Source organism: Cladosporium halotolerans (assembly GCF_011745625.1).
Source record: "Cladosporium halotolerans strain TM138-S3 chromosome Unknown Sca4, whole genome shotgun sequence".
Classification (NCBI taxonomy): domain Eukaryota; kingdom Fungi; phylum Ascomycota; class Dothideomycetes; order Cladosporiales; family Cladosporiaceae; genus Cladosporium; species Cladosporium halotolerans.
The window spans coordinates 1155062-1178361 of record NW_027191455.1 but is presented as its reverse complement, the minus strand read 5'-3'; the positions used below and the strand labels follow the sequence as shown (position 1 = coordinate 1178361).

Genomic DNA, 23300 nt, shown 5'->3' with positions numbered 1-23300 from the left:
GGCGAGCCTTATTGTAAGAATAGATTGACGGGAGAACGTCGAGCAGTGTACAATAAAATATACTTCATCGGTCGTCAGTGCTCGCAAGGCGAGCATACGGCCAGCAATTTCTTATCCACACTAGCAAAACCTCAGCCTTTCAGCGAAGTGCGCGCCAAATGTCATGATTCGTAATCGTCAATGAGCCCTCCCATTACATACAGCCTCCTCTTTTCTCGGTGCACGCGCCGCTTCACTGTCGCTAAAACCTGTTCGAACTCATCGCCGAAGGGGCCGGCGTGTTGGTATCGTAGGAGACGAACGGCATCATGCTGTCTCCACCCAGAAGCCAATTGTCCAGCCCGCCGCTCTGCAGGCCATTCATGTCCCCAAGCGCAATGTCCATCGCCTGCTGTACACCCATGCCTCCCCAGCCGTAGTCTTGCGACATCGGATCTTGCATGTTGAAGCCACCGGCGTAATTGGGCATGCCAAATGCGTTGTCCTCCTGCGCAGGATAGGCGGCGCCGCTCTGGCTGCCTGCGTTGCTGTACCGCTGCCCGTAAGGCATGTTCTGCGCGCGGTCGTAATTCCAGTCTGAGGGCATGTCGCCGGCCTGTGACTGCTGGCCAGTGGCTACTTGTGACAGCATCTGCAGTCCTGATTGTGCTCCGCTGACGCTTTGTCTCTGCTCTTGCTGCTTGGCTGGCGGTGATGCCCCGCCGCTTTGCTGTGCGCTTATCCCCTTCTTGTGCTTCTCTTCAAACCAGTCTCTCAGAACCTTGAGGATGCGGATGACTTTGTTCGGTCGGATCGATCGCTGTCGCGCAACGGTTGTGATGTGGTCTATCAAGCCGTTGAGGTAGTATTCGACCCTCAGGTCTTCTGCTTGGAACAGCTTGCCGAGCTCGGAGTTGGGTATGCAGACTGCGACGTGCATCTTGATCAGGATGACGACCGCGTACACGCAGCGTACAAAGTACAAGAGCATGGGCAGAGCAGTGATCGTCTTGCCGTCAAAGTTGAGCATCGATTCCAGGATACCGTGAGCTGCTCTGACGCAGGCTTGAAGCGAGTTCATTTGGTTCTGGGTCAGCTTGCCGAACCCGGCGTTCACGTTCTTCAGGCTTTCTTCGTTGAACGGCATCTTGAAGTCGTCGACGTTGTGGTTGAGATGCAGCACAATCTCGTGCGCATAGAGGCTGCAGACGTGTTCGAAGAACATGAGGCCTGGCGTGCGGCAGTCCGCGGGAATGTCTTCCTTCCACCGCTTGAGCTCGTTCTCAAAGTGCCGCACGTTGTACGCCACCTGCGCATCGTCAAGGCTGACGGTCGCTGACGGGTCGTGCATGCGGAATTGCTGGCCAACTTCTTCACAGATCCGCTGCAGCTTGACGTGTTGGCAAAGCAGCTTGTCAGTTGGCGCCGCATCGGGATTGGTCATGAGCTCTTCGATGCAATCTTCGGTGTACTTGGTCCAGTCGAACCGGATGGGGCGACGAAGCACCATGGCGGCACTGATGGGACGTTAGCAGAAGTCGATACGGACAAGTGATGAGAAGTAGCCTACCTCGCGCACAAATAGTAACATCCCAGCAAAGCCCTCCTGGACTCTAGCTCGTCGGAATTGACAGGCGCCATCCTGATGCCCATGTTAGGTGCGACATCTTTTGCCGGTCCCATGAGCCCTCTCCTCGCCTTTGCAAGGTTGAATCTCTGATTTAGGCCAAGATCGTATACCATGGTCGCCGCGATGCTGATGATTTGGTAAAAGTTTGTCTGTTCCGCTTGCTCTGGGGGCTTGTACCAAAGCGCAATGATTTGCATGGCCTGGATGAGTTCCATTGACTTGGCACCGTTGCGGACTGCGCAATCCGCAATGGTTCCAATAGCTTCGCGGACAGCATTGCGAGCAGTGTCCTGCTCCGCATGTCCATATGACGCGGCGCCCAAGACGGAGAGGTAGAGCAAAGGTTTCTCTCTGTAGAGCTGTTCTGCGGTCATGTTCGGCGGGAAGACGACAGCTGGTAAGTGGGGCGCCATCTCAGTGTTGTATCTCTTGAGAAGGCCGGGAGCCCTCTCAGGAGGAATAAGAGCGTTGATGCGCTGCACAAATTGCTGTGGCGATGTGTGATGGAGGAAGCGGGTGATGTCGCTTGCAGTGGCCCAAGAGAGCTCGATGCTGGATGCTTCCTCAGCCGCCGAGTTGTGCGCAGTCGTGGTACCTGGGCTGCCATTGCTGTACGGCAAAGAGGGGTGAGTGGTGAAGGGAGAGTCATCCGTTCGACGCCGTTTGGGCGCTGGGCCTCCATCTTGAGGCTGCTGGAAAGCTGTTGGGGTGCTGTGCGACTGAATGGAGCTGACGCTTTGCCTGCCGTACGGGATTTCCAGCGCTCGGTCGGAAGGATGATCTGTTGGCGACGCGTACTGTGCGAGCCGTCCGTGTGCTTGCGCGTTGACTGTGGAGGTCAGTTCTTCAAGCCTCTTCTCGAGCTCTGCGACGCGGCTGGCTTCCTTTTTTTGGCGTTTTCTCGTGGGTGGCGTGATGTGACACTCCCGGCCGGTCTTCGCACAGCGTCTGCATGGCAAATCCGGCCGATCTTCCGGGAGTTCACACTTGACTTTCAAGTTGCGGCAGGAGTCGCAGGCCCGGGGGCGCTTTGGGTCCTCTGCTGCGCCTGCACCGCCGTCTGCCATTTGGGGTGCATAATGCGCGGGGGCGGCGGACATCTGCGGCGGCGGCTGGTACTCGTGCTCGCCACCGGGCGACGGCGCGACGGGAGTGTGTGCATACTGGTAGTAGGGCATGCCACCGCCCACGGGCGGCGGTGGTTGTGTGGGCGGCGGGCCTCCCCCCAGGGCAGGATCCAGCACGCTTTCGGGACGGGCGGCCATGGTGCTTTGGCTGCCGGGTGGGTGTTGTGCACGCTGTGGCTAGTGGAGTCAGTCGGTCGGTCGGGTCGCAAAGTCGGCGGGCGCAGGCACCGTGTCGCCGTCGGTCGCGCTCAGGACAGCTTTGCTGCTGCTGCTGCTGCTGCTGCTGCTGCTGCTGCTCGCGACAGGCCGGCGGCTGTGGGCGGCAACACACGCGTTGTGAATGTGCGCGCAGGCCGTGTCGATGGCCCCCGTCTGTATGTCTGGCTTGGCGATGATGTTATGGTATTTTCGTCGCGAGGCCCACGCGCTGCAAAAGGCCGTTGTGACGCGTAGACGGTGGCGCCCGCCTTGCCAAGGTCAGCAATATAAGCTGTCCGCCAATGACTAGCGGCCGTACTCAAATCCAACCACACCTCGTCTTCGACACGGCCGCTTGAGCGCTGGGTGTGCCCATGGTGCAGTTAAAGCCATTCTGCGGTGACAGTCAAGCTAATCCGATGGTATGGCCATCTCTTGTGATGGCTGCGGTCCCGAAAACCCCGGAAATGTAGCGTCAAGGCCTCCAGTCGTGCGAAGACAGACCTCCATCGTGAGAAGAGAAGTTGCTCATCTTTTCGTGTATAGTTGTCGCTAGCATTGAGTTCCATCGTGACTTGGAGAAAAGACAGGTGAGTGGGTGTTGGTGAGCAAACAAGCGTTTGCAGTCTTCCTGCTGAGCCTGGTAGCTGTGAGTCGCGAGCTGTCTCATCGATGTATCTCCAGTCTGCCCAAAGACCATGCGCTCGTACAAATAGGACCTCCAATGCAGTGAACCAAGAGCTTTGTAGCGTGTGTAGTCTCTTGTTGTGCGAAACGCCGTCTCTCGATACGTTGAAGGGTTCTTGGGCGGACGAGCGTTCTGGAAGCTGGGCAGTGTACCAGAGCTGTCGAGAGGAAGTTGTTGATGGAATATTGAGGGCGAACGTGACGCTTCTCTTGTTCATCGCTCTTCAGTTGTATCAGATGGTGACTGTGAGCGGCGTTCTGTGAGTCGCGCTGCTGCATTCCATCACCGCGGCGACTTTGTACTCTTCTCCAAGGTCTTAAAACGCATGCCCCCTGTCAATTCCAATTTGCAGCGTACTTCGTTATAGCCAAGGACACCTTTCACGCTCTCTTCAATACAATGGCGATGGTTCGCTTCCTCAATGTCATCAAGCGCCTATCCAATAACATCTTTACAGCAAGCCCACGTAACCCGCCAACGACTCTCGCCGACCTCCCACCCGAGCTGTCCGATCAAATACTGCAAGAAGCGGGTATTCTCTACGACGGATGGCTTCCAATCATGGGTCATCCTAACGACACGCATGTGCCCCGACTGAGCCGCAAGTACAAAAAGCTCTGCGGCTTTGACATCAAAAGACACTACTACAGCGCAAATACCTTCGCGAGCGACATGAGATTGTTGAGCACGACGGAGATGAGGTTGAGAATCAGGAAGATCATAGAGTGGATCGTAGATTGCGGTGTGTACGTAAAGGATATTCGTGAGATTGTGCTGGTTGAGCAGAGTGCGGCGCAGAGGGCTAGGATCGAACGAATACTGCAAGAGGAGCAGTTGTCGAAGCGCGCGCATGAGTTGGCAAAGGGTGTGATTTGTTTCGAACGACGATGATTGAGGCGGGGGCGGTTCTTTGTAGAGTTTGTACGATGGATCAGTCACCGAATCGATATACAATGGAACCTCGCGTTGCTCACATCGCTCCGCCCGACCGCTGTGCCTTCTCCCTTCGTTAAGCCTGCTGCCTGACGGCCTGACTTTTGGTGATCACCCCCCGGGGGCCTGACGGCCTGACTTACTGGTGACCAGCCCCCGGGAGCCTTCCGTTGTCTTGGCCCCGCGCACTATAAAAACCCCCTTTTCTCCCGCTTCCAACCCTTTCCTCCGACACAACTTTGCGCCGCTGCCTTGTGCCGCGCGCAACACATGGGCTTGCCACACCCATGTCGACATGAGGACCGCCACACCCATGTCAACTCAAACCAATTATAGGATGGAGACCAACCACGTTCCGTTTCGCCGGACAGCTTCGTCGCGTTTTCGATATGCCACAGCTGATGGATGGTTTTCCTAGATCCCCAGCGCGCTTTGCGTTTCGCAAATGCTGCCGTCGCTCGGTACCTCGTACCTTGCGCATTTCACCCCACCCCCTACTGTTGATCGATACTGCTAAGATGCACACAGGACTCCACCCCCTATTCCTTCTTTGTGCCGCCACTACAACAGCTTGCCACTACTACTTGCCACTACTTCTTTCCCCCCATCCCCTACCGTTGATCGATACTGCTAAGGTGCACACAGGACCCCACCCCCATTCCTGCTTTGCGCCGCCACTACAACAGCTTGCCACTACTACTTGCCACTACTTCTTCCCCCCTCCCTCCCCCCCCCCAACAACATTGGTCGTGGCTACTAACCCCAGGGACACAAGGACACCACTCCACTTCTCACTGCTAGTCAGCCACAACAGCAAAGGAGACAGCATCGCGCATTCTCAATATGCCATAGCTGATGGGTGGTGTCCGAGAACAATAAGTGGCGACACGGTCGCTTGCCTATGCACTCGCTTCTTGAGTTCTCAATCACTCTTCGAGCGAGTCAAACAAACGGCAAACATTTTTCTTTTCTTTATCCATCATGTTTTGTATGTAGCTTCAATCAACTTCAATGATTACGTTACCTCCGCCGCTCTTCGTGTTCCTTCTTCCCCATGCTTGCCATGAGTATCACCTCCATCGACTCGCTGTCCCCCTCGCCGCCCTGCACGTGATACCTTCCATGACCTTCCACGCCTTGGCAACCGGGGGCTCCCGCCCACAGTCGGCCGCACCAGAGTATTTACTCCTCCGCTCCGCTTCCAGAGCTTCCCAAACCATGCCTTCCGTTTATTCAGAGCATTCACACAAGGGCACCTCACCACCTCCGGCTCCGTGCGCTCAACACGACCGGGCAGCTTGGGTCGTTCTCGCAACGCCATGGCTGATGGTAGTGCCCGAGAACAAACATCGTGACACTAGTATCTGGTCTTTTCGTGTCACTCGCCCGTATGTGCGAGCTTCGCTTGAGGAGTCTTACTCCATACTCCACTCAAGCGTATGTGCGGGCTAACATTTTTCCTTTTGCCTCATTGTGTTTGTACCTTGCAGCGATCGTTTGTACTTAGCATCTGTAACCTTCAATGAAATGATTGCCTCCACTGTTGCTCACTGTGCTCTTCATGGCTGAACGACAGTCGCTGTCGCTTGCTGTGTACAGACGTGAAATCTCCCTACGGTGCTTGCGAACGGCGCAACTCCATCGTACTTCGTTGGCGTGCAACTGATTGCTCCTTTTGCCATTGGCCCCCTTTATGATTCAACAGAGTACGTAAACTGCAAGAACACCAACGCCGCCTTCACTGCACCTGGACATCTGTCCAGACAGAGCGCGCGGCTACCTTGTGCGGTGCTTCGGTGAGGGTATCCAATGCTCGTGGTAATGAGACCCTTGTAGCGCACCTTGTCTTGCATTTCGCTGCTTCTACATCCTGCTATTCACAATCGCCCTCTGTTGAACAAAATTCACTGTGTCCATCCTGATCTCCGGTGCGCCACGCCGTCGCTGGAGGGCATCGCAGCCTTCAGCCCCCTGATCTCCTTGTAGAGCCACCACCCTCCGTGCCGCTGAGACGAGCTCTTGCCATTAGGACGGGTTCATTGCAATGCGGGGATCTCAAAGACCGTTCCTCAACCTTGCGCCGCGGTGAGCTTGCACCGTGAATGTTCTTGAGGGCGGCTCGTGGCCTGCGATGTCCATCCTCCTCAAAGCGCCGTCGCCTTCTTCGTTGTGTGGCTTCTGCACACTGCGATCTTTGAAGGTCCATCTGACGTTCGAAAAGTTCAGAAGAGTTCCTCAGCATCGCTTCGATGGAGTCGGAGGGTGCTTGTAGCAAGCGTGCGCGCAGAGCTGTGTTGTGATGTCCGATGTCCATCCTCCTCGCAGTGCCATCATCTTCGGGGTGTGTGGCTTCTGCACGCTGCGATTTTCAACGGTTCATTTGACGATTGAGATGCTCAGGAACGCTTCTCAGGATTGTTTGAGTTGCGGCGCGGCGAGCTCCTAGCAGGCGTGCTTGCGAATCTGCGTTGTGATGTCCACTGTCCACCGCCCTTGCAGCGTCCTCGCTTCCGTTTTCTCCCTGCTGCGTGCTGCGACAAAATCGTTTGTTCTGACGATTGAGAGGCTCAATGTTGCTTCTCAGCATCGTTTGAGCTGCACCGGCATGAGCGCGCAACAGGGGCGTCCGTGCAGTCGTTCTGGGATGTCCAATGTCCATTGCCTTTGTGATGCGGCGTCGCCTCCTTTTGTTGCTTCTGCACGCGGTAATCAGTACCGGTTCATTTGACAGCTGAGGACATCAAGATCAGCTGTATCAATCGAATGTGCTTCGCCACTGCGGGCAGTGAACTGCGGTTGCGTGTTTTGTCCTTCTCGTAACCCAACGCCTTGCGCAGTCCTTCTGGTGAATTCCCGATTGCGCAATCAGGCGGAAGGAATCTTTTCAGCTGGGATATTTGTTCCTTCGGGCTTTCAAGCAATTGAGAGGGCGTAGGGATCGTTACGTACGGCGTTTGTTGTTGGCGGACAAATGCAAACATGGAGGCAGGGCCGCGGGTGGCTGCTGCGGTCAAGATCGAATGATTTGTCGGTCAGATATGTGATATTCGCGTGCAAGGAGTGGTTAAAGGCTTTAGGATACCTCATTGCGCATTGCTGGGGCTCAGATCACGCCCGCAGGCGTCCCTAGGTGGCGAGAGCTGGCTACATCAAAGTCCACCGTCGCACTCAGCGCAATCTACGACACACACCTCTACAACACAACAACCAACCAAGAACACAGAATGGGCGCAATTGGAGACAGTGAGAAGGTTGTGTGAACATTGGTCATTGATGACATGATAATTACGATGCAAAAAGGTGTAGTTGGCGATGCCCAACGAAAGCGCCGGCAAAAAGTGCAAAAAAGATGGCACCCGCGTGTGCCAACAGCAAGGTTCGAACTCGGGGGCGAGTGTTCGACTTGGTGTTGTCTGCATTTGTTGATCGGCTCGATGTCCTTAACCACTAGACCACGGAAATTAGTTAGCAGTGTTCTTGACAGCGAAGGAGCCTCTCTCACACTTTTCCCCGAGAGGCTCCTTGCTGAGGTGACATCAATTGCACAATAATATATACCCTGGTTTCTTATTCGGGGCTGTGGGGGCTGGCCGCCAGTGATCGTGGCTGAGGTAAGTGAGGTAACGCCCTGAACGCCCCCCGGACCCACATTGTGGGTCACATGTGTTCTTGAGGTCCACTGCATTGTGCCTGATCGATTGAGCTGAGTTGTATTGTGCCCAAAATGGCTTTTTGGTCCCTATTGTCTCTGGTATTAGCTCGCTGTGCGTGAGTCGCCTCTCTTCGGTCGCACCACAACGTTCTGACAGCCACCTCACTCACCTGATGACCTGCCACACCACGACACCACCTTGCGCTGCTCCCTCCTCGCGCAAAATCAACGATTCGATCAAATAAACATCGACAATGGCAGAGAACACCTCGACCTCAGCCTCCACCAACCCTGGCGCGCCCAGCACTACCAACGAGCAAGTCGTGCGCGCCGCCAATGGCGCAGAAAACGACCCGAACGACCGCAACGGCGGCCGCGACACCGCCGGCCGCACCACCACCACCGCCCCCTCCTCTCCGTCGTGCGCCGCCGACCGCCGCGCCGACATCAACAGAGACACCTGCCGCAGCCCGTTCGAACCGGGGCGGCCATACCGCAACACGAGCCTCGAAGAGAGGCCCGCCGTCGACCCCTTCCGCGCCCCGCTCCGCGTCGTTCTTCGCGACGAGCAGGGTAACGGCGACTTCTATCCCACCGTCCAGCGGTGGGATAGACCGTCCGACGACGAGGACGACGAGGCCGCGACCGCGGTCAATTTCGAGGCGAGGAAGGCGCTGGAGGAGACTGGGCTTGTTGGGCCTGAGAGGGAGGAGATCAGCTCCGATGAGGAGTGGGAGGAGGACGAGGATGGCGAGGATGACGAGGATGACGAGGACGACGAGGACGATGGATTCCTCGCCGACGAGGAATGATGTGCTGCTATAGTCAGCAATATGAACACGACTTGTTGCCGCGAGGCTTCTGACCCCGAAAGAGTCTCCATTCTTGCTCCCGATTGACCTTTGATATCAGTGACATGCCATCATCAACAAGCATTCGTTGATGTTTCACAGAACCCACTGAAAGAGAGCGAACATGTACTCATGCGTTCCGGAAGAGAGGCGGGCCGTTGTCCTGCTACCAAGGAGCATGTTGATATCTGGTAATTGACAAGATCATTAGGGCAACATGCTTGCATTGAAGTCTTCGGAGACCAAACACCCCATTATGCTAAGATCAGCGGCGATGGAATCACAAAGGGGGGTGTAAAAAACTGGAAAAGACGTACAAATATTGCTTGGACTCTCTTGATCTTGAATCGATTGCGAGCTGCTACCATCAGCATCGTTCTACGGTAATACTCATGTTGCCATCTAGACAATGCGTTTCTCCCGGTCCAACATCAGTACACATTCCAATTTCTTGAATAGCTTCTGCGAGGCTCAAGCCCCTTATCCGCAGGCCTCTTCCAACTCGACCTCTGAGCACGATAGATGTGATCCGGACAGTCGTAGCGAGAACGATGTCTCCGATCGTGGCGACAGCAAGAGGTATATGGATCCAAGGCGAATGTGTAGCCATGATGGATCAATTTGCGAGACTTGGCGGTGCTCAGGCGAGGGATGAATGACTCCATGTTAAAGGGCAGATAGCTCGCTTGTGGAGTGACGAAAGCCGACGGACTGTTGATTTTGAGCAGCTCGTTCAGGAAGCATTCGCATTCGCGGCCTTGGATGTGGCGGCGGCATCCGCAGGCGTAAGTGTAAAGGTGAAGCGGCATGATTCAGAGCCCATCGACGAGCTGCTTGGTGATCGAGTTGTAGACCCGCGGGGAGATTCGAAGGACAAGGCGGAGGAATGGGACAAGATTGGTTATCATAAGGAACCTCCCAACGATTGCTGAGTGCGAAGCGGACCGATGCAAGATGATTCTTGAGGAGATCCTCAGGTTTGCCAACTCACAAAGATGGGGGCAGTGATACTGCTCGCCAGTTCCACGGCAGTCAAGGCCATAGCGGGTTTGTGCCAGAGGTTTGCAGGGAAACATTTTCGGCGAAGAGAATCATGCCGCGGCAGAGAAGCGATTTTGGTGGACGAGCGCTTGTTGCTTCGATATGGTGCTTAAGCGGGAGCTTACGTCTGAAGTCTTGATTATCACGCTCTGCAGTCTTGAGTGTTCTCCTGTGAAGAAGGCTTCGGCGTGGCGAGATGCATCCTTTTGAGAAGCCCGACCGGACAGTGGAGTATGCCAACCCATGTGCCAGTCCGGGGTATCCATTGACAAGATCTGACATACACAATAGCAGGAAATTCAACGATGGGGCTTGGTTTGTGCTTGGGAACAACGATGGATACGATCCCGCCAGCTCGGCAAAGATCTGCTCGGCAAAGATCTGTTCGGCAACGCGGCTCGACGGCGGAATGTTGTCAATTTGCATGGTCGAACGGCATGGTGCAGGCTCCGTGGAAGTTGGTGGAAGGGATAGATTGCAGCAGACAAGCGAGTGCGGACTTCGGAGCAATCAACAATCGGACAAACTTTGTGCCACGGAAGCGAAAGTTGAGGCCAAAGGGGAAACCATGTTGAGGAACGGCTGAGCAAGGATGCCACGGGAAAATTGATTGCTTGAAGCGGGTGTACCAAGTTGCTATGGTATTTTGTTGTGCTGAGCTGGTCTCGTTCGTCCGAGATTAGCAACCATCTATGGGTCTTAACATTGCCTCGGTATGCTTCTTTAACACTTAGAAGCGCCGGTCATGGATGAATGCCCAGTGATGCCTTGGTCTGAGTGGCTAACCCATCGGGTCCGTAGTCGAACTTCATTCCAGTGTTTTCGCAGCCCTGGAGAGGGACAAGAAGGCATGAGGTCTTGGGGTCCTTCCGACGTGGAAATTGCCCTAGAGAGCGAAGCCCATGTAGGACTTCTCTTGTGACTCTCTCGAAATAGGCTGTCCATATCCAGACGTCGGTTTCTGTTCAAGGAAGAGTGGCGTCTTTCCCTAGAAATCTGGGCTGGTGTACCTGCTCGCCCAAGCCGAGTTTCCCGCGAAGTATTTGGGCGTATGGGCAGTGGCTGTAGCGTCGAGAACCAATCCTCCCTTCTGCAACCTTGTCGACATTATCTGTGGCTATTGCCTCAAATAGCATTCCATCCTCAGGTCGCAGTGGCAGCAGCAAGACGGTCTTCTTTCTCCCCAACGCCAATCGTATGCCTCTTGATAAACTCCACATACCCAATCCTCCTCCCACGCATGATGCTCACAGCATCCTGCAACAACCCAAAGCCTAGCCCAGCCTTCGCACCCATCTTCGCCAACCTCGCAGCAGTCGGGACCGGAAACCTATTCCACAGCGAGAAAAGGCCCGCGGTCCCCAGCCCAGCAAACAACGTGCTCACGAAATCCTTGCTCGCGCCCTCAATCTCCCCGTCATCGTTCTCCCTCACCCCGCTCCAGATCCTGCTCGCAGCACCCCTAGCGCGATCCACGCTCTCCTCCGAGCCCACAAAGACCGCGACCCAGAAAGCCTGCCGGCCAGCCATGCGCATGCCCTCTTTGATGCCGCCAAGCATAGCGACGTAGTTCTTCGACTTGTGATAGAGGTACCATCCTGTTTGCGTCTTGGGAAGGCGATGGGCGTTTTCGGCGCGGAATCGCATGCCGGTTTCGTTTGCGCCGTGGATGAGGCCTAAGATGCCGCCTGCGAAAGCTCCGAGGCTCACGAAGGCTGGGAGGCGGAGAGGGAATGGGGTCGAGAGTCGGTGTGAGCTGAAAGGCACTTGAGCGGCCACGGGCGCTTCTTCTGGTTCTGAAGCCATTGTATCGGTGTTATCCAGTTGCATGAGTGAGGTGTGGCTTGCAGGCCAGACGGAAGTTGATCGTTGGTCGCCCGCAGCCAGAGCTCGGGCGTGCCAAGCGCCGACCTCATACCTGAGATTCACGACTTCCGAACATACAAACATCCAACAACGACAACCAACCTGTTAACTACTTCCAGCACTACTCCTCTTCACCTGCTCGACCAAGCAGTAAACAGTGCGCAGTGCGCGACCGGGTCCAAAATGCCCACCGCCAACCCGCCCGCGCGCGTCTGGTGCCTCCGCTTCAAGCTCAACCGCACCACCATCCTCCTCCACACCGACGCACAACAAACGTTCTCCTCGATACGCTCCGAACTCCTCACAGCCCTGAAATCCACCAACCCCTCCAGAATCCTCACCGGGACCCTCCGCGACGGCACACCCGTCTCGTACCCCCTCCCAGAAAGCGCCGAAGACATCGCGCTCGCGAAACCGGCCGACATCAACGACGCCAGCGCCGGCTGGGAAGCGATCGGTGACGACGCGCTGGACGAGCTGGACTTCGAGGACGAGAGCACGGGAGCAGGGAGCAAAGGCAAAGGCAAAGCGAAGGCGACGCCGCAGCAGAAGCGGGCGTCGAAGAGCGGCGGCGTGAATGACTGTCCGCAGGGCGCGGGGCTGCGGGACGGCGGGGTCGTGGCGTTCCGGTTCCGGTCGGCGGAGGAGAAGGGGAGGCGGCGGAGGTTGGCGGAGGGGAGTCTGGATGTGGATGAGATTGCGCGGGACGGGATGGGCGATGATGCGGTGGGGTGGGATGTGATTGTGCCGACGATGGAGGAGACGTATGGGGAGGAGGATGCGGCGGCGGCGAGGGTGGGGTGAGAGGATGGACTATATGTTATGATTACGAGTGACAATGTTTTGTAACGACCGCATGCGGCTGAGATCAAGAGCTGAGATCGGTCGAGTTCATGAGAATGCGGGAGTATTTCGAATCCAAACTAGCTAAAGCAAGTGAAAGCAATTGGGCCGCCGCGCCAGGGCGGCCATGCTCCGTGGGTATCCAAGAAAAAAGGAAAAGCTATGCCTGAAGTCCGCGCAGTGTGGCGGCTCTACCTGCCGAAAACCGCGCCAAACGCCGTGTCTGAAGAGTGCCCGAGCAGTCTAGTTCGACATGTCACTGATGCCTACGATCGTGTTTCTCCTCTCCATCTTCATGCCGTATCTCACGTAGAGCTCGTCTACAAAGAACGAATGCTTGATGCCGGGTGCTCTCTTCAGGGCAAACTCGTCAACAGCGTCCTGCAACTTGTAGCCGAGGCGTTCGACGAGATAGCAGCATATGAAGAAGCCAGTCCTGCAAAATGTTAGTATAGGTCAAGGTCGAGGTTCTGGGGAGGCAATACCTGTTGAAGCCGTAATGGCAGTGGACGCCAATAGTTGGATGGGCACCAGATGCGTGGGCTGCGACCATCTTGGGAGATTCGCGGAGACCATCCACCAGGTCGTTGAAGTGAGCGACCTCATCCGCAGTAGGAGGGAGCTTGGAAACGATGGGAAACTTGTGGTATTCTACGCCACCTTCCTCGAGGCCTTTGGGGTCGTAGACAGGATTCTCATGCGAGATGTCGACGATCATCGCTACTCCGTCGTCGAGAACCGCAGAGCTGTACTTCTTGACAAAGTGCTTAGGAGCATGCTCTTCGTCGACCTCTCGCATCGTCTTCATTGCGCGAAAGACGCCTCCAATAGGCTCGGTAATTGAGGCTGTGCGCTGCCATTTGGCAAGGTTCTTGACGTCCCATTTCCCAGAGGTGGACAGGAGCTGGAGCTGCCAGCCGAGGGACAGGCGCTTGTCGCAGTGAGAGCTCAAGAACGTCTGAATGAGGCCTGAGAGAATGCGGACGGTGGAAGTGGCGTAGATGAGGCCGTGAGATGCAGGGGCGGGGAAGACGGTCGTCTTAAGAGCAAAGGCGTGGCGAGTCGTGTGCTGCTGCTCCTGGACATCGCCCATGCCTAACGTCTGTGGTGCCTGCGAATGTTCGGGCCCTTTTGTGCTGCTGAGAAGCTGGTCCTCAGCTTGCGCGGTATCGCCGGCTTCAACCGGAAGAGTGCTGCTGGGTTTGCTCGTCTTTGCTTCATTGCCATCATCGGTTGTAGCTTGTTTCACCACTGTTTTTGTGAGCCATCCAGCGATCGCCTCAACGTCGGCAGGTGGGTTCAGTGTGTCCGCCTCTGCTGCGACAAGGAACAAGGGCACTTTGACGCCGCTCCAGATGTTCTGGCCAGGGAAAGCAGCCACATCCAGGGATGTGATGTACCGCAGGAAGACTGCCGACTTCGATTGCTGGTTGTAACGAAGCTGTAGCTTGCGCGTCTCCAGGTCCGCGTCCTTGCCGGCAAATCGCATTACGCTGGCAGAGTTGACACCTCCAATACCGTCAAAGAAGCGTACAATATCCAGAACGAATGCTGGAAGGTATCGCAGGCGCTTGGCAACGCGAGCCTGCTCGGGGGAGGGTGGGCTCGATTTTGGGCAGAGAGCGAGGAAGCCAGCAATGTGACCTGCCTCGTAGAGATGGTGGCGTAGTGGCGATGCAGATGATGCTAGTAGCGCATTGATCGAGCAACCCATTGAGTGCCCAATGAGAACTACCTTCTGACCTTCAGCCTGATGACGGTCGATGACTGTCGCGACCAGCTCGGCAAAAGCCTCGGTCGTGTACGCGCTGGGCTCGTCGGGCTTGAAGTCGCTCAATCCGCATCCAGGCAGGTCGATGGCGAGACATGGTGCTGCGTTGATCAGGCTGTTCAGCAGAGGCGCAAATTGTGCGATAGAGCCCCCGAGGCCATGAACAAAGACCAGTAGGGGCAGATCCGAAGGCAGCTTGCTCGCCTGCGGATGAGGATGGTACACCGTCCTAATCTTGGGGTACGTCGCCGTTGATGTCGTGTACGACGCGTAGGTGGTGTGCTTGCGGAGCAAGTTGGGATCGGTGGTCTCGGCTATGTCGGTGTCAGTAGGTTTCGTGATCGATCACAGACAGGACCACAATACGAACGGTCGAAACGAGACGCAGATCGCGTCTTGACGACGCGCCAGACTCCGACGACGGCGATGCCCGTGATGGCAGTTGTGATAATGGTGCCCCATGTAGGGGCGAGAGCGAAATCTCTCAGCCGCGCAACGTCCATCTTGGTGTCGGTGGATGATGGTACGAGGCTGAAGGCACGAGAAGCGAGCATTGATCACAGGCCAGGGCCCGCGCGCGACATTCTGAAGGCTACCTACGACATTTCAGAGGGATTCTTGAGACATGGCAATCATCTTTTCACGATGCAAAAGCAGACATTAGCACGAGCCAATCAGAATCAGCAATGAGGAGCGTGCATGATAGCGTTTTCTCGACTGTCTACTGGTGCCATTCCGACGATCGCCATCCCCGTGGCGAAATGCCATCTTGACCCACGCAATGGCTTCTGAGGCAGTGTGTCTGGGTTGACATCCAGCTGTATAAGGCTGACATGCCCCCGGGCCAGCCCATGGGCCAAGGCATCTGGCATCGGATAGATGCAAAGCTACGGGCTACGGGCGACTTGCGCCAGGCACACCGCAGTGGAGATCTGACACTTGCATCCCTGTCTGAGTTTGAGCTGGGGAGTCACTCACGTGACGGTCGGCACGTGATACAAAGAGCAAGCGGCGAAACGATTTTCCTAGCCCCCGCGCTTCCCGCCCACTAGCGCAAGTCGCGGCGCACCCGAAAAGTTCGATATCCAAGCCCATCTTCAGCTTCAGCGGCCGCGACGACGACGACTTCACCAGCACACCCTCCCTCCGACGACTTCGATCCCGACAAATACCGCCAACATGCCCGGTGTCTCCGTTCGCGATGTCCAGGCGGACAAGTTCATCAACGCCTACGCTGCTTTCCTGAAGCGTCAGGGCAAGCTCCCCATCCCTGGTTCGTGAGCCCGACACACCAATGCGCAACGCACCGCGCAAAAACAAATCACGACGCAAACGTCTCTCGGATCTCGCACACCAAGAGGAGGATCGCATTCAATGCGGGATGGCACGGGTGCCTCACGCACCCTGCTCGGACATTGGAATAAATCGGATGGAGAAACCTGAATCTCGTGCGGGACGGGGGACGAATGTCTAGTGAAGCGCTCTTCGAACAAGTGCTGACGAGACATCTGTCTACAGGTTGGAGCGACACCGTCAAGACCGGTCACCTCAAGGAGCTTCCTCCCCAGAGCATTGACTGGTAAGATTTTTCTTTTCATCTTGATATGCTGAATTTCCACTAACATTCTCCGAGGTACTACGTCCGTGCCGCCGCTGTCGCCCGTCACATCTACATGCGCAAGACCGTCGGTGTCGGCCGTCTGCGCAAGGTCCACGGTGGCACCAAGAACCGCGGCAACCGCCCGTCCCACCACGTCGACGCCTCCGGCTCCGTCGACCGCAAGATCTGCCAGTCCCTCGAGAAGATCGGTGTCCTCGAGACCGACGAGGACAAGGGTGGCCGCCGCATCACCCAGTCCGGCCAGCGTGACTTGGACCGTATCGCCCAGACCACCATCGAGGCCGAGGAGGAGGACGAGGACGACGAGTAAGCGTGCTCGCCACTTCGGGTGTTTTAATTGCTGCAAGGCGCCTGGCGCAGGGAACCGGCGGGGTCAAATGGGTGGTTCATCAAGGGAACTAAATACATTGGTGTCTCAAGCGCTGAGCATCAGATACCGTCCTGCTGTCATGATCAATCAAAAGTTTTCCTGCGCCGCTTATCAACAATACTTCATCATGCCATGTCCTCATTGACGGCCCACAATCCGGTGAATCGCCTGTTGCATAGGCCTGTGACCTACTTCTCGCCAAAACAGTTTACTAGCCATGGACGTTCAAGAACAGACGCCATGACACAGCTAACATCACGGCATCTAGAGCGTCGCTCGCGATTTGACGGTCCCAAAAGAAAAACGCCTGAGGCATCCATGCCGCGGCCTTGTTCTCGCCCATCCTCCGGCTCGTGGAGCCGTGTAGGATGACCAAGCCGCCACAAAACGACCCGCTCAGCCTCACACAACAGACGCACGGCAGTGCTCGAGCACGCGCCTGCCACATGACAGCGTGCAGACATCGGGGTCGGCGCAGCCTCGAGCTTGAACGGAAGCCGGGATCATCTCACTTGAAAAGTCACAGACAGGCGCCATGCACATGGCGTGACGGCGCTGGACACGCCGCTGGTTTGTGGAGCGTCAGCAAGCGAGGTGCAGGGGAAGTGGGTCTTACCGCGACAGACGCAGCGAAAGTAGATCTGCTGCTCCCCAGGCACTGGCGGGCGACTGCTACAAGGGTGGGAAGGTTGGCAAGGAAGGTGGGGACGAATGCATGCAGGGCGCGCAACCCAGCCCAGGACTCGGTCCCACGTCACCCGTTGATACAGGTGCGTGCGGTAACGTTGGTTGCTAGTATAAATATGTGGTCCGCGAAGACCACAAAGCCTGATAAAACACATTCGCAAATTGGGTTCCAACCTGAGTGTACGCGCTAGTTCAGGCGAATCCCCACTTCCTTATCGATCATGAACAATACCTCGGACGATCTTGGACCTAGTGCCAGACCCCCAGACAACGACTTCAATGTCCATCAATCCTCGCTGCACGAGGTTATCATTGGCACGCTTGCCTTGTTTCTCGCACTTGCCACTCTGGCTATCAGCCTGGTTCACCTCTTGCAAAGGCGGAGGAACAGGCGTGAACAACGAGACCTAGAGTCTGGTCAATCGGGTACTTCGATGCCGCAATATCCACCCGCTCGACGAGGGTCTGATACTTCCCGCGCCATATCACGAGCCAGGTCTGACCAGACCTTACATGCGAGTCCTGCGACGAACGTCCAGGCCGGAGATTCTCATATGTGAGATCTGGACATAGCATCCGTTTGCTGACTCTCATTGACGTTCCCAGTTCGAACTTGCATCCGGGTCAAGCCCCAGCACAGTCCGTACAGCCTGACATCTCGAACCAGCCGACCCGCAACGCGACATCTGATACATTATCCCCAACTTGACCCTTTCTCGGACCTATTCATGAACATTTCTTGACCTTCTAAATATACCAGGGGAAGTTTGTGGACAAGCAGTGATTGTACGGCCGTCTCGCTTGACGTTATTGCTTTTGGGAAGTTGGATACATCATGTTGCTAGAGCAGCGAGAGAGACGCCAAAATCCAATGATGTTTCAAGAGCTTTAGAGATATGTCGCGCACTTGATGCCACCTCGTCTTGTGGTATCTGACTTCGCCAGGGCCTCAATCGTCGCCATAATGACGATGTTTTGGCTGTTCACTAATCAGTGGAAGTCCTTGTGTAGTATTAGCAATTCGGCCTCCGCCGTCGATTAAAACACACGTAACATGGGTTATTAATCAGTCAGTGTAATCATGATCACTGAAAATGCCTCGGAGCTTTTCTAGATATATAATGGTCGAGCTGTCGTCAAACATTGCAAATCACGCAGAATTCGGGACACACCCAGTACGCAACAATTTAAGACATACTACTCTTCGACTAGATACCAATCAACAACCATGAGCAACGAACTAGTCCTCATCACAGGCGCCACCGGCCACCTCGGCTTCCGCACCCTCCGCGCCGCTCTTGAACATGGCTACCATGTCCGCGCCGCCGTCCGCAGCGAACAAAAAGCCACCAACCTCCGCTCCAACCCCGTCCTGCAAAACACACGCGGCTACTCCAACCTCACCTTCACTATCGTCCCCGACTTCCTCGTCCCCAACGCCTTCGACGAGGCAGCCCGCGACGTCAACTCCATCGTCCACGTCGCCTCTCCACTCGTAACCAAAGCCCCTGCCTCCGCCTCCGACCTCGAAACCCACTTCATCCAGCCCGCCGTCCGCGGCACTCTGGCCATCTTCGAATCCGCCCGCAAAACATCCACCGTCCGCCGCATCGTCGTCACCTCCTCCGTCATCGCCCTCCAGCCCCTAAGTGCCTTCGCCTCCCCGGACCCAACCATCTACACCGCCGAAAACCGCCTGCCCGAGATCGAAGGCCCCATCACGAACCCCGGCGCCGCGTACGCCGCGTCCAAAATCGCCGCCCTCAACCGCGCCGAAGCGTGGCTCGACGCCGAGAAGCCTCCTTTCGACGTCATCCACATCCACCCGTCGTTCATCTTCGGCCGCGACGATTTGGCAGCGAGCACGGCGGATTTCCAGACGGGGACGAATCGGATTCCGCTGAATGTCGTGCTGGGGAGCGGCGGGGATGCGATGCCGAATAATTTCAACTCGGTCGACGATACGGCTGAGATTCATGTGAGGGCGCTGGATCCGGCGATTCAGGGCGGGCAGAGCTTTATTGTTTCGAATAGTGGGATGGATGGGATGAGGTGAGTTTTGCCGTGGTTGTGGGTTTGAAGGTTGGTTGCTGACGGTTTGCAGATTCGACGATGCGAAGGAAATTGTTGCAAGGCGTTTCCCTGAGGCCGTGAAGAATGGTGATCTGCCGAATAATGGGAGCAACCCGAGCGTTGTCTCCAAGTTCGATGCGAGCAAGACTGAGAAGACTTTTGGGATCAAGTTTGCGAGCTATGAAGACGTTGTTGTCAGCGTTGTCGGACATTATCTAGAGCTGCTCGAGAAGGAGAGGAAGGAGGAGAAGAACTAAAGCCAAACCATGCAATGGACATTTGGCGAACGAGGCGCAGCGTGCTTCGGAGCTGCATATGTGCTGTGTCATAGATTTTTGATTCTCGGATATTCTCATCGTAGTCGTCAAAGGCCGTAATACATTTTCACTTCCGGCCTCAAGCCATCACAAATCTTCAGAAATCACATCTCTCGTCACATCCTAAAACCAATCCCCACCACCCATCGCCGGACCCATCCGATAATTCTGCTGCCCAGCACCTGGTGTCTGCCCATTGTTCGCAACACCACCAAAACCGTTCCACGCGGTATCGTCGACACCCACCTCACCCTCGCCTGGATCGACGTCCATCCCGAACTGCCTCACCAACTGGTCCCAATTTTCCCAGTCCAGATCGCCGGAGGTGTCCATGACGGGGTCAAAGTTAGAGTCGATTGAGGGAATGCGCATTGGATTCTGAGGGCCGGCGGCGGTGGCATTCGGGAACGCGTCGTTTGCTTGGTTGGGTGGGAAGATGGCGCCGTTGCCGCCATTTGAGTTGCGCAAATTGACCATATCGCCGGTACCGTAATCCACTGAGCCCGCAGCTTGCGTGAAGTTTTCGCCAAACTCTGGGCGGGAATTGCTCAAGCTGCTTGGGTGTTGCGCCTGAGGTCTGACGGGCTGGATGTTGCGCTGGCCGAAACTGGTAGCCGACGAAACGCTTCCGTGCGGCGCGTGGCCAAAAGCTCTGACATTCTCTTCAGGTATGGCCACCAGGCTGTCTTGCGGTACGATGTCCATTGGGTCTACTTCGACGCCTCCGACTGCGAGAGCTAGACGCGGCGACTTCAGGAGTTCGTGAGAGTCGATGGGTCGCTGGCCGTAAACTGGACCTTGGGTGAAGCGCTGGAGTTGGGCTTGGCTGAGAGGCGCTCTCGTTACCGTTGGGATCTTTGGGTTACCGAACATTGGGTTGGCGTTGGGCGAGTAAGTCCTGGTGGGCATAGTGCCGGAGACACGATGCTTGACCAGCTGCTCCTCTTGTAACCCACGCCTGCGCGCATCTTTTGCTTTGTGATAGAGCTTCTTCAATGGCCGCCACAGGTGTCCGCGTGAGTCGTTCTCAGACGTGCGCTCTCCCCAACGTCCGTCCCTTGTCGCATCTACTGCCACCCATGCGCGTTCGACGAGGTCGCCGGTGGTGCGGTGGCACAGCTCGCTCAAGATGAAGGCGAGCGCGTGCCATTGCATGTACGTCTTGAAGAGCCAGCCCCATTTCATGGTGCGAGCTTCGGTCTCCAGCAGGATACTGTACTCGATGTTCTCCAGACTGGTGATGAAAAGCTTGTCTTTTGTCTCCGGAGACAGCGATGTGCCACCGTCTTGCCGCTGAAACGGATGGTAGACCATCAACCACATCTTGCTCATCATCAAGCGAGCGACCGTCGCAGTGACCCAGAACAAGGGAACAGTCATGTCGCAATTCTTGAGATATCTTTCTTCCAGACGCTGATGGCACTCCGTGATCCACCTCTCCTTCTCTTGTAGAGTGATGCCGGCGAAATGCTCAGTGCAAGCCTTGGGCGGGCCAGGTGGGATGTAGTTGATGCGGCGGAAAGTATTCGACACCTCGAAACGAATGAGGCAGAACGACATGTCTGTGCAACCTCGCTTCTCGGTGGGAAATTCCGTTGCGTCTGGTGTGATGTCGACATCGTTGATGTTCAGTGGCATCTTGGTATCGAAAGACTGCTCGGTGATGGTGGGATCGCAGCCGTGGTCTTCACTGGCTCTGGTGTCGAGAATGCAGACCTGCCACCAGAGTCTTCGGCGCATTTCAACATCGAATGGCTTCAGGCCGAAGTGAACACCATCCCTGTGGACGCCGATTGTCTGCGCAATGCGGACGACAAGCCCGGTCAGTGTCCAGATCACGCGCGCATAGCTGTTCCGTCGCAAGCACATCAGGAAGAGAACCAGTGCTTGCAGAACAACGATCTCCTCCGTGATCAGGAAGTTTGCGCGCGCAAGTGCTTGCTCGATTGCGAAGCGGTATCTGGCTAACAAGACTGACTTCTCTTCTCCAAACTTGGCCTCGCAATCATCGCCAGACAAACTCGTTACTGCGCCGTAATATATCGTGAATAGCAAAGCTTCGAGGCCTCGCGGTAGGTTTTGCAGGTTTGAAGCCGCGCCCTGGATCGTGTGCTCGAAGGTCGGAATGTGCAGTACTTTGACTAAAGGATCGACGTTTTCCTTGAAAGCATGCCAGTATGCGCCTATCTGTTGCGGAAGCGGGTGCAAAGACAGCATGTCGACGTTTTGCGAGCTGAAGCCAAAGATGAAGCCATGGTGATTGCCGGATACCTGCCCGTTTTCGTTCGGTGTATCTGGATCTTCATCATCGCTGGACTGATTGAGGATTCCCTTGAGATCTTCCACCTCGTTGCTCAGATTCGCCCAGAAGGAGTTGTTGATGTAGCGCGACCTGCCCTCGTTGACGACGAGTCGGCCGAACCTATGCTCAAAGTGGCCTTTCGATGATCCATCTTCCACCCACCTTGCTTGCGGCTTGGATTCAGCGTCTTCGGTTTGGCTTGCAGTCCAACGGCGCTTCAGCTCTCCTTGACGAGCCCCGCCATTCTCTCGAGGTGCTGGTGTCCCGGCATCTCCGCTCACGGTGCGCCGTGATGTGTCCGCAGCTGCAGCCCCCTCAGCCTCTTTGCCTGTGTCCTTTGACTCCTGACCATCCGGTACCTCAACCCCAAGCGTCTTGACCACACCCTCCAATCTTCTGAGCCTCTCCAAGAGCTCTTTATCCCTTCCCTCACCAACCTTCCTCACCTTCCTCGGAGCCCTCCCCGGCGCAGGATAGATACAATCAATCCGCGCGCGCTTGCAATTCGTGCATGGGTGCGTCTTATCACACTTCACCTTCCTTTTGCGACACGTCACGCAGGACCTGGGATTGAGCGGACGCCCTTGCGCATCAACAGTTGGTTTCGCAGGCGCCGCGGGGCCATCGTTTGCGCCGGCAGCGTTGGGCGGCGGCGAGGGCTGCTCTGCTTGTCGCGCGTCGGCGGGAGGGCTGTCGCCGTTCGCAGCGCCAGCATCGGCGGGGCTGTTGGAGGAGGACGCGTGCGAGTCGGCCATGGGCGAAAGGCTGGCCTGGGTTGCTTTTTACCTATGAGCGGTCTCCGGTGCAAGGCGCGACCCCACCCTACTTCTCGTCTAGCCTGTCCCCCGCCAGCCGAGTCCGATGCGAGTGCCACGTGCGGGTTGCGGGTGCCGAGACGAGAATGTCGAATGCCGTGCCAGGTGGGATATGCAGAGATATATAAGGCGTTGTCGGGTCCTTTGCTGCGGGGCTGACAGGACGGTGAGTGGTGGGAAGTGATTAAGTCATCCAGGTCGCTGGATACGGTACAGTAGGGTACGGGCTGGCGCTCCCGGCGGATCTGGGGCTTGTCTGTTTTGAGGCAGCGCGCATCTTTAACTCTCTTGGGACTCCTGATCCAGCGTTTGGTCTACGTGGGGCCATTTGGGTGGGGCTCTGAATATTGGTCGTGGCTTATGCGCTACACGTTTATTATTGTTCTTACAGTAAGCCCACCAAAGGGGGCTTACAGGTTTTCGGCAGGCAAGCACGTGAGGGGTACATATATTAAAGGGTGTCTTATTCATTGGTCACTCCGTCCTTGGGCGAAACTCAATGGCAATGGCGATTCACGTTTCTCAATTCCATTAAT

At 56.2% G+C, this 23300-nt stretch overlaps 8 protein-coding genes across 8 annotated transcripts; 4 read left to right on the top strand and 4 right to left on the bottom strand.

The window, feature by feature from the left end:
* Positions 1 to 2: 2 nt before the first annotated feature.
* Positions 3 to 2874, bottom strand: WHR41_01881 (uncharacterized protein; the record flags this gene model as incomplete). Its single annotated transcript, XM_069370487.1, has 2 exons — positions 3 to 1496; positions 1550 to 2874. 2 exons carry the CDS (start codon positions 2872 to 2874, stop codon positions 242 to 244), a joined length of 2580 nt encoding a protein of 859 aa, XP_069232527.1. The 3' UTR covers positions 3 to 241.
* An 8368-nt stretch (positions 2875 to 11242) lies between these two features.
* Positions 11243 to 11905, bottom strand: WHR41_01880 (uncharacterized protein; the record flags this gene model as incomplete). Its single annotated transcript, XM_069370486.1, has 1 exon — positions 11243 to 11905. The coding sequence occupies one exon, from the start codon at positions 11903 to 11905 to the stop codon at positions 11243 to 11245; it is 663 nt and encodes a 220-aa protein (XP_069232528.1).
* Positions 11906 to 12148: 243 nt separating this feature from the next.
* On the top strand, positions 12149 to 12769 carry WHR41_01879 (uncharacterized protein; the record flags this gene model as incomplete). The annotated part of the gene is made up of 1 exon (XM_069370485.1): positions 12149 to 12769. The coding sequence occupies one exon, from the start codon at positions 12149 to 12151 to the stop codon at positions 12767 to 12769; it is 621 nt and encodes a 206-aa protein (XP_069232765.1).
* A 282-nt stretch (positions 12770 to 13051) lies between these two features.
* On the bottom strand, positions 13052 to 15178 carry WHR41_01878 (uncharacterized protein; the record flags this gene model as incomplete). Its single annotated transcript, XM_069370484.1, has 3 exons — positions 14950 to 15178; positions 13294 to 14893; positions 13052 to 13244 (listed from the first exon to the last, which is right to left on the bottom strand). Exons 1-3 carry the CDS (start codon positions 15131 to 15133, stop codon positions 13052 to 13054), a joined length of 1977 nt encoding a protein of 658 aa, XP_069232764.1. The 5' UTR covers positions 15134 to 15178.
* Positions 15179 to 15545: 367 nt separating this feature from the next.
* Positions 15546 to 16690, top strand: rps19 (40S ribosomal protein eS19). The gene is made up of 3 exons (XM_069370483.1): positions 15546 to 15852; positions 16098 to 16158; positions 16213 to 16690. The coding sequence occupies exons 1-3, from the start codon at positions 15759 to 15761 to the stop codon at positions 16508 to 16510; spliced, it is 453 nt and encodes a 150-aa protein (XP_069232763.1). The 5' UTR covers positions 15546 to 15758; the 3' UTR covers positions 16511 to 16690.
* A 565-nt stretch (positions 16691 to 17255) lies between these two features.
* Positions 17256 to 18127, top strand: WHR41_01876 (uncharacterized protein). Its single transcript, XM_069370482.1, has 2 exons — positions 17256 to 17813; positions 17864 to 18127. Exons 1-2 carry the CDS (start codon positions 17479 to 17481, stop codon positions 17964 to 17966), a joined length of 438 nt encoding a protein of 145 aa, XP_069232762.1. The 5' UTR covers positions 17256 to 17478; the 3' UTR covers positions 17967 to 18127.
* Positions 18128 to 18485: 358 nt separating this feature from the next.
* On the top strand, positions 18486 to 19587 carry WHR41_01875 (uncharacterized protein; the record flags this gene model as incomplete). Its single annotated transcript, XM_069370481.1, has 2 exons — positions 18486 to 19309; positions 19362 to 19587. 2 exons carry the CDS (start codon positions 18486 to 18488, stop codon positions 19585 to 19587), a joined length of 1050 nt encoding a protein of 349 aa, XP_069232761.1.
* Positions 19588 to 19770: 183 nt separating this feature from the next.
* On the bottom strand, positions 19771 to 22704 carry WHR41_01874 (uncharacterized protein; the record flags this gene model as incomplete). The annotated part of the gene is made up of 1 exon (XM_069370480.1): positions 19771 to 22704. One exon carries the CDS (start codon positions 22702 to 22704, stop codon positions 19771 to 19773), a length of 2934 nt encoding a protein of 977 aa, XP_069232760.1.
* Between the last annotated feature and the right edge of the window lie 596 nt (positions 22705 to 23300).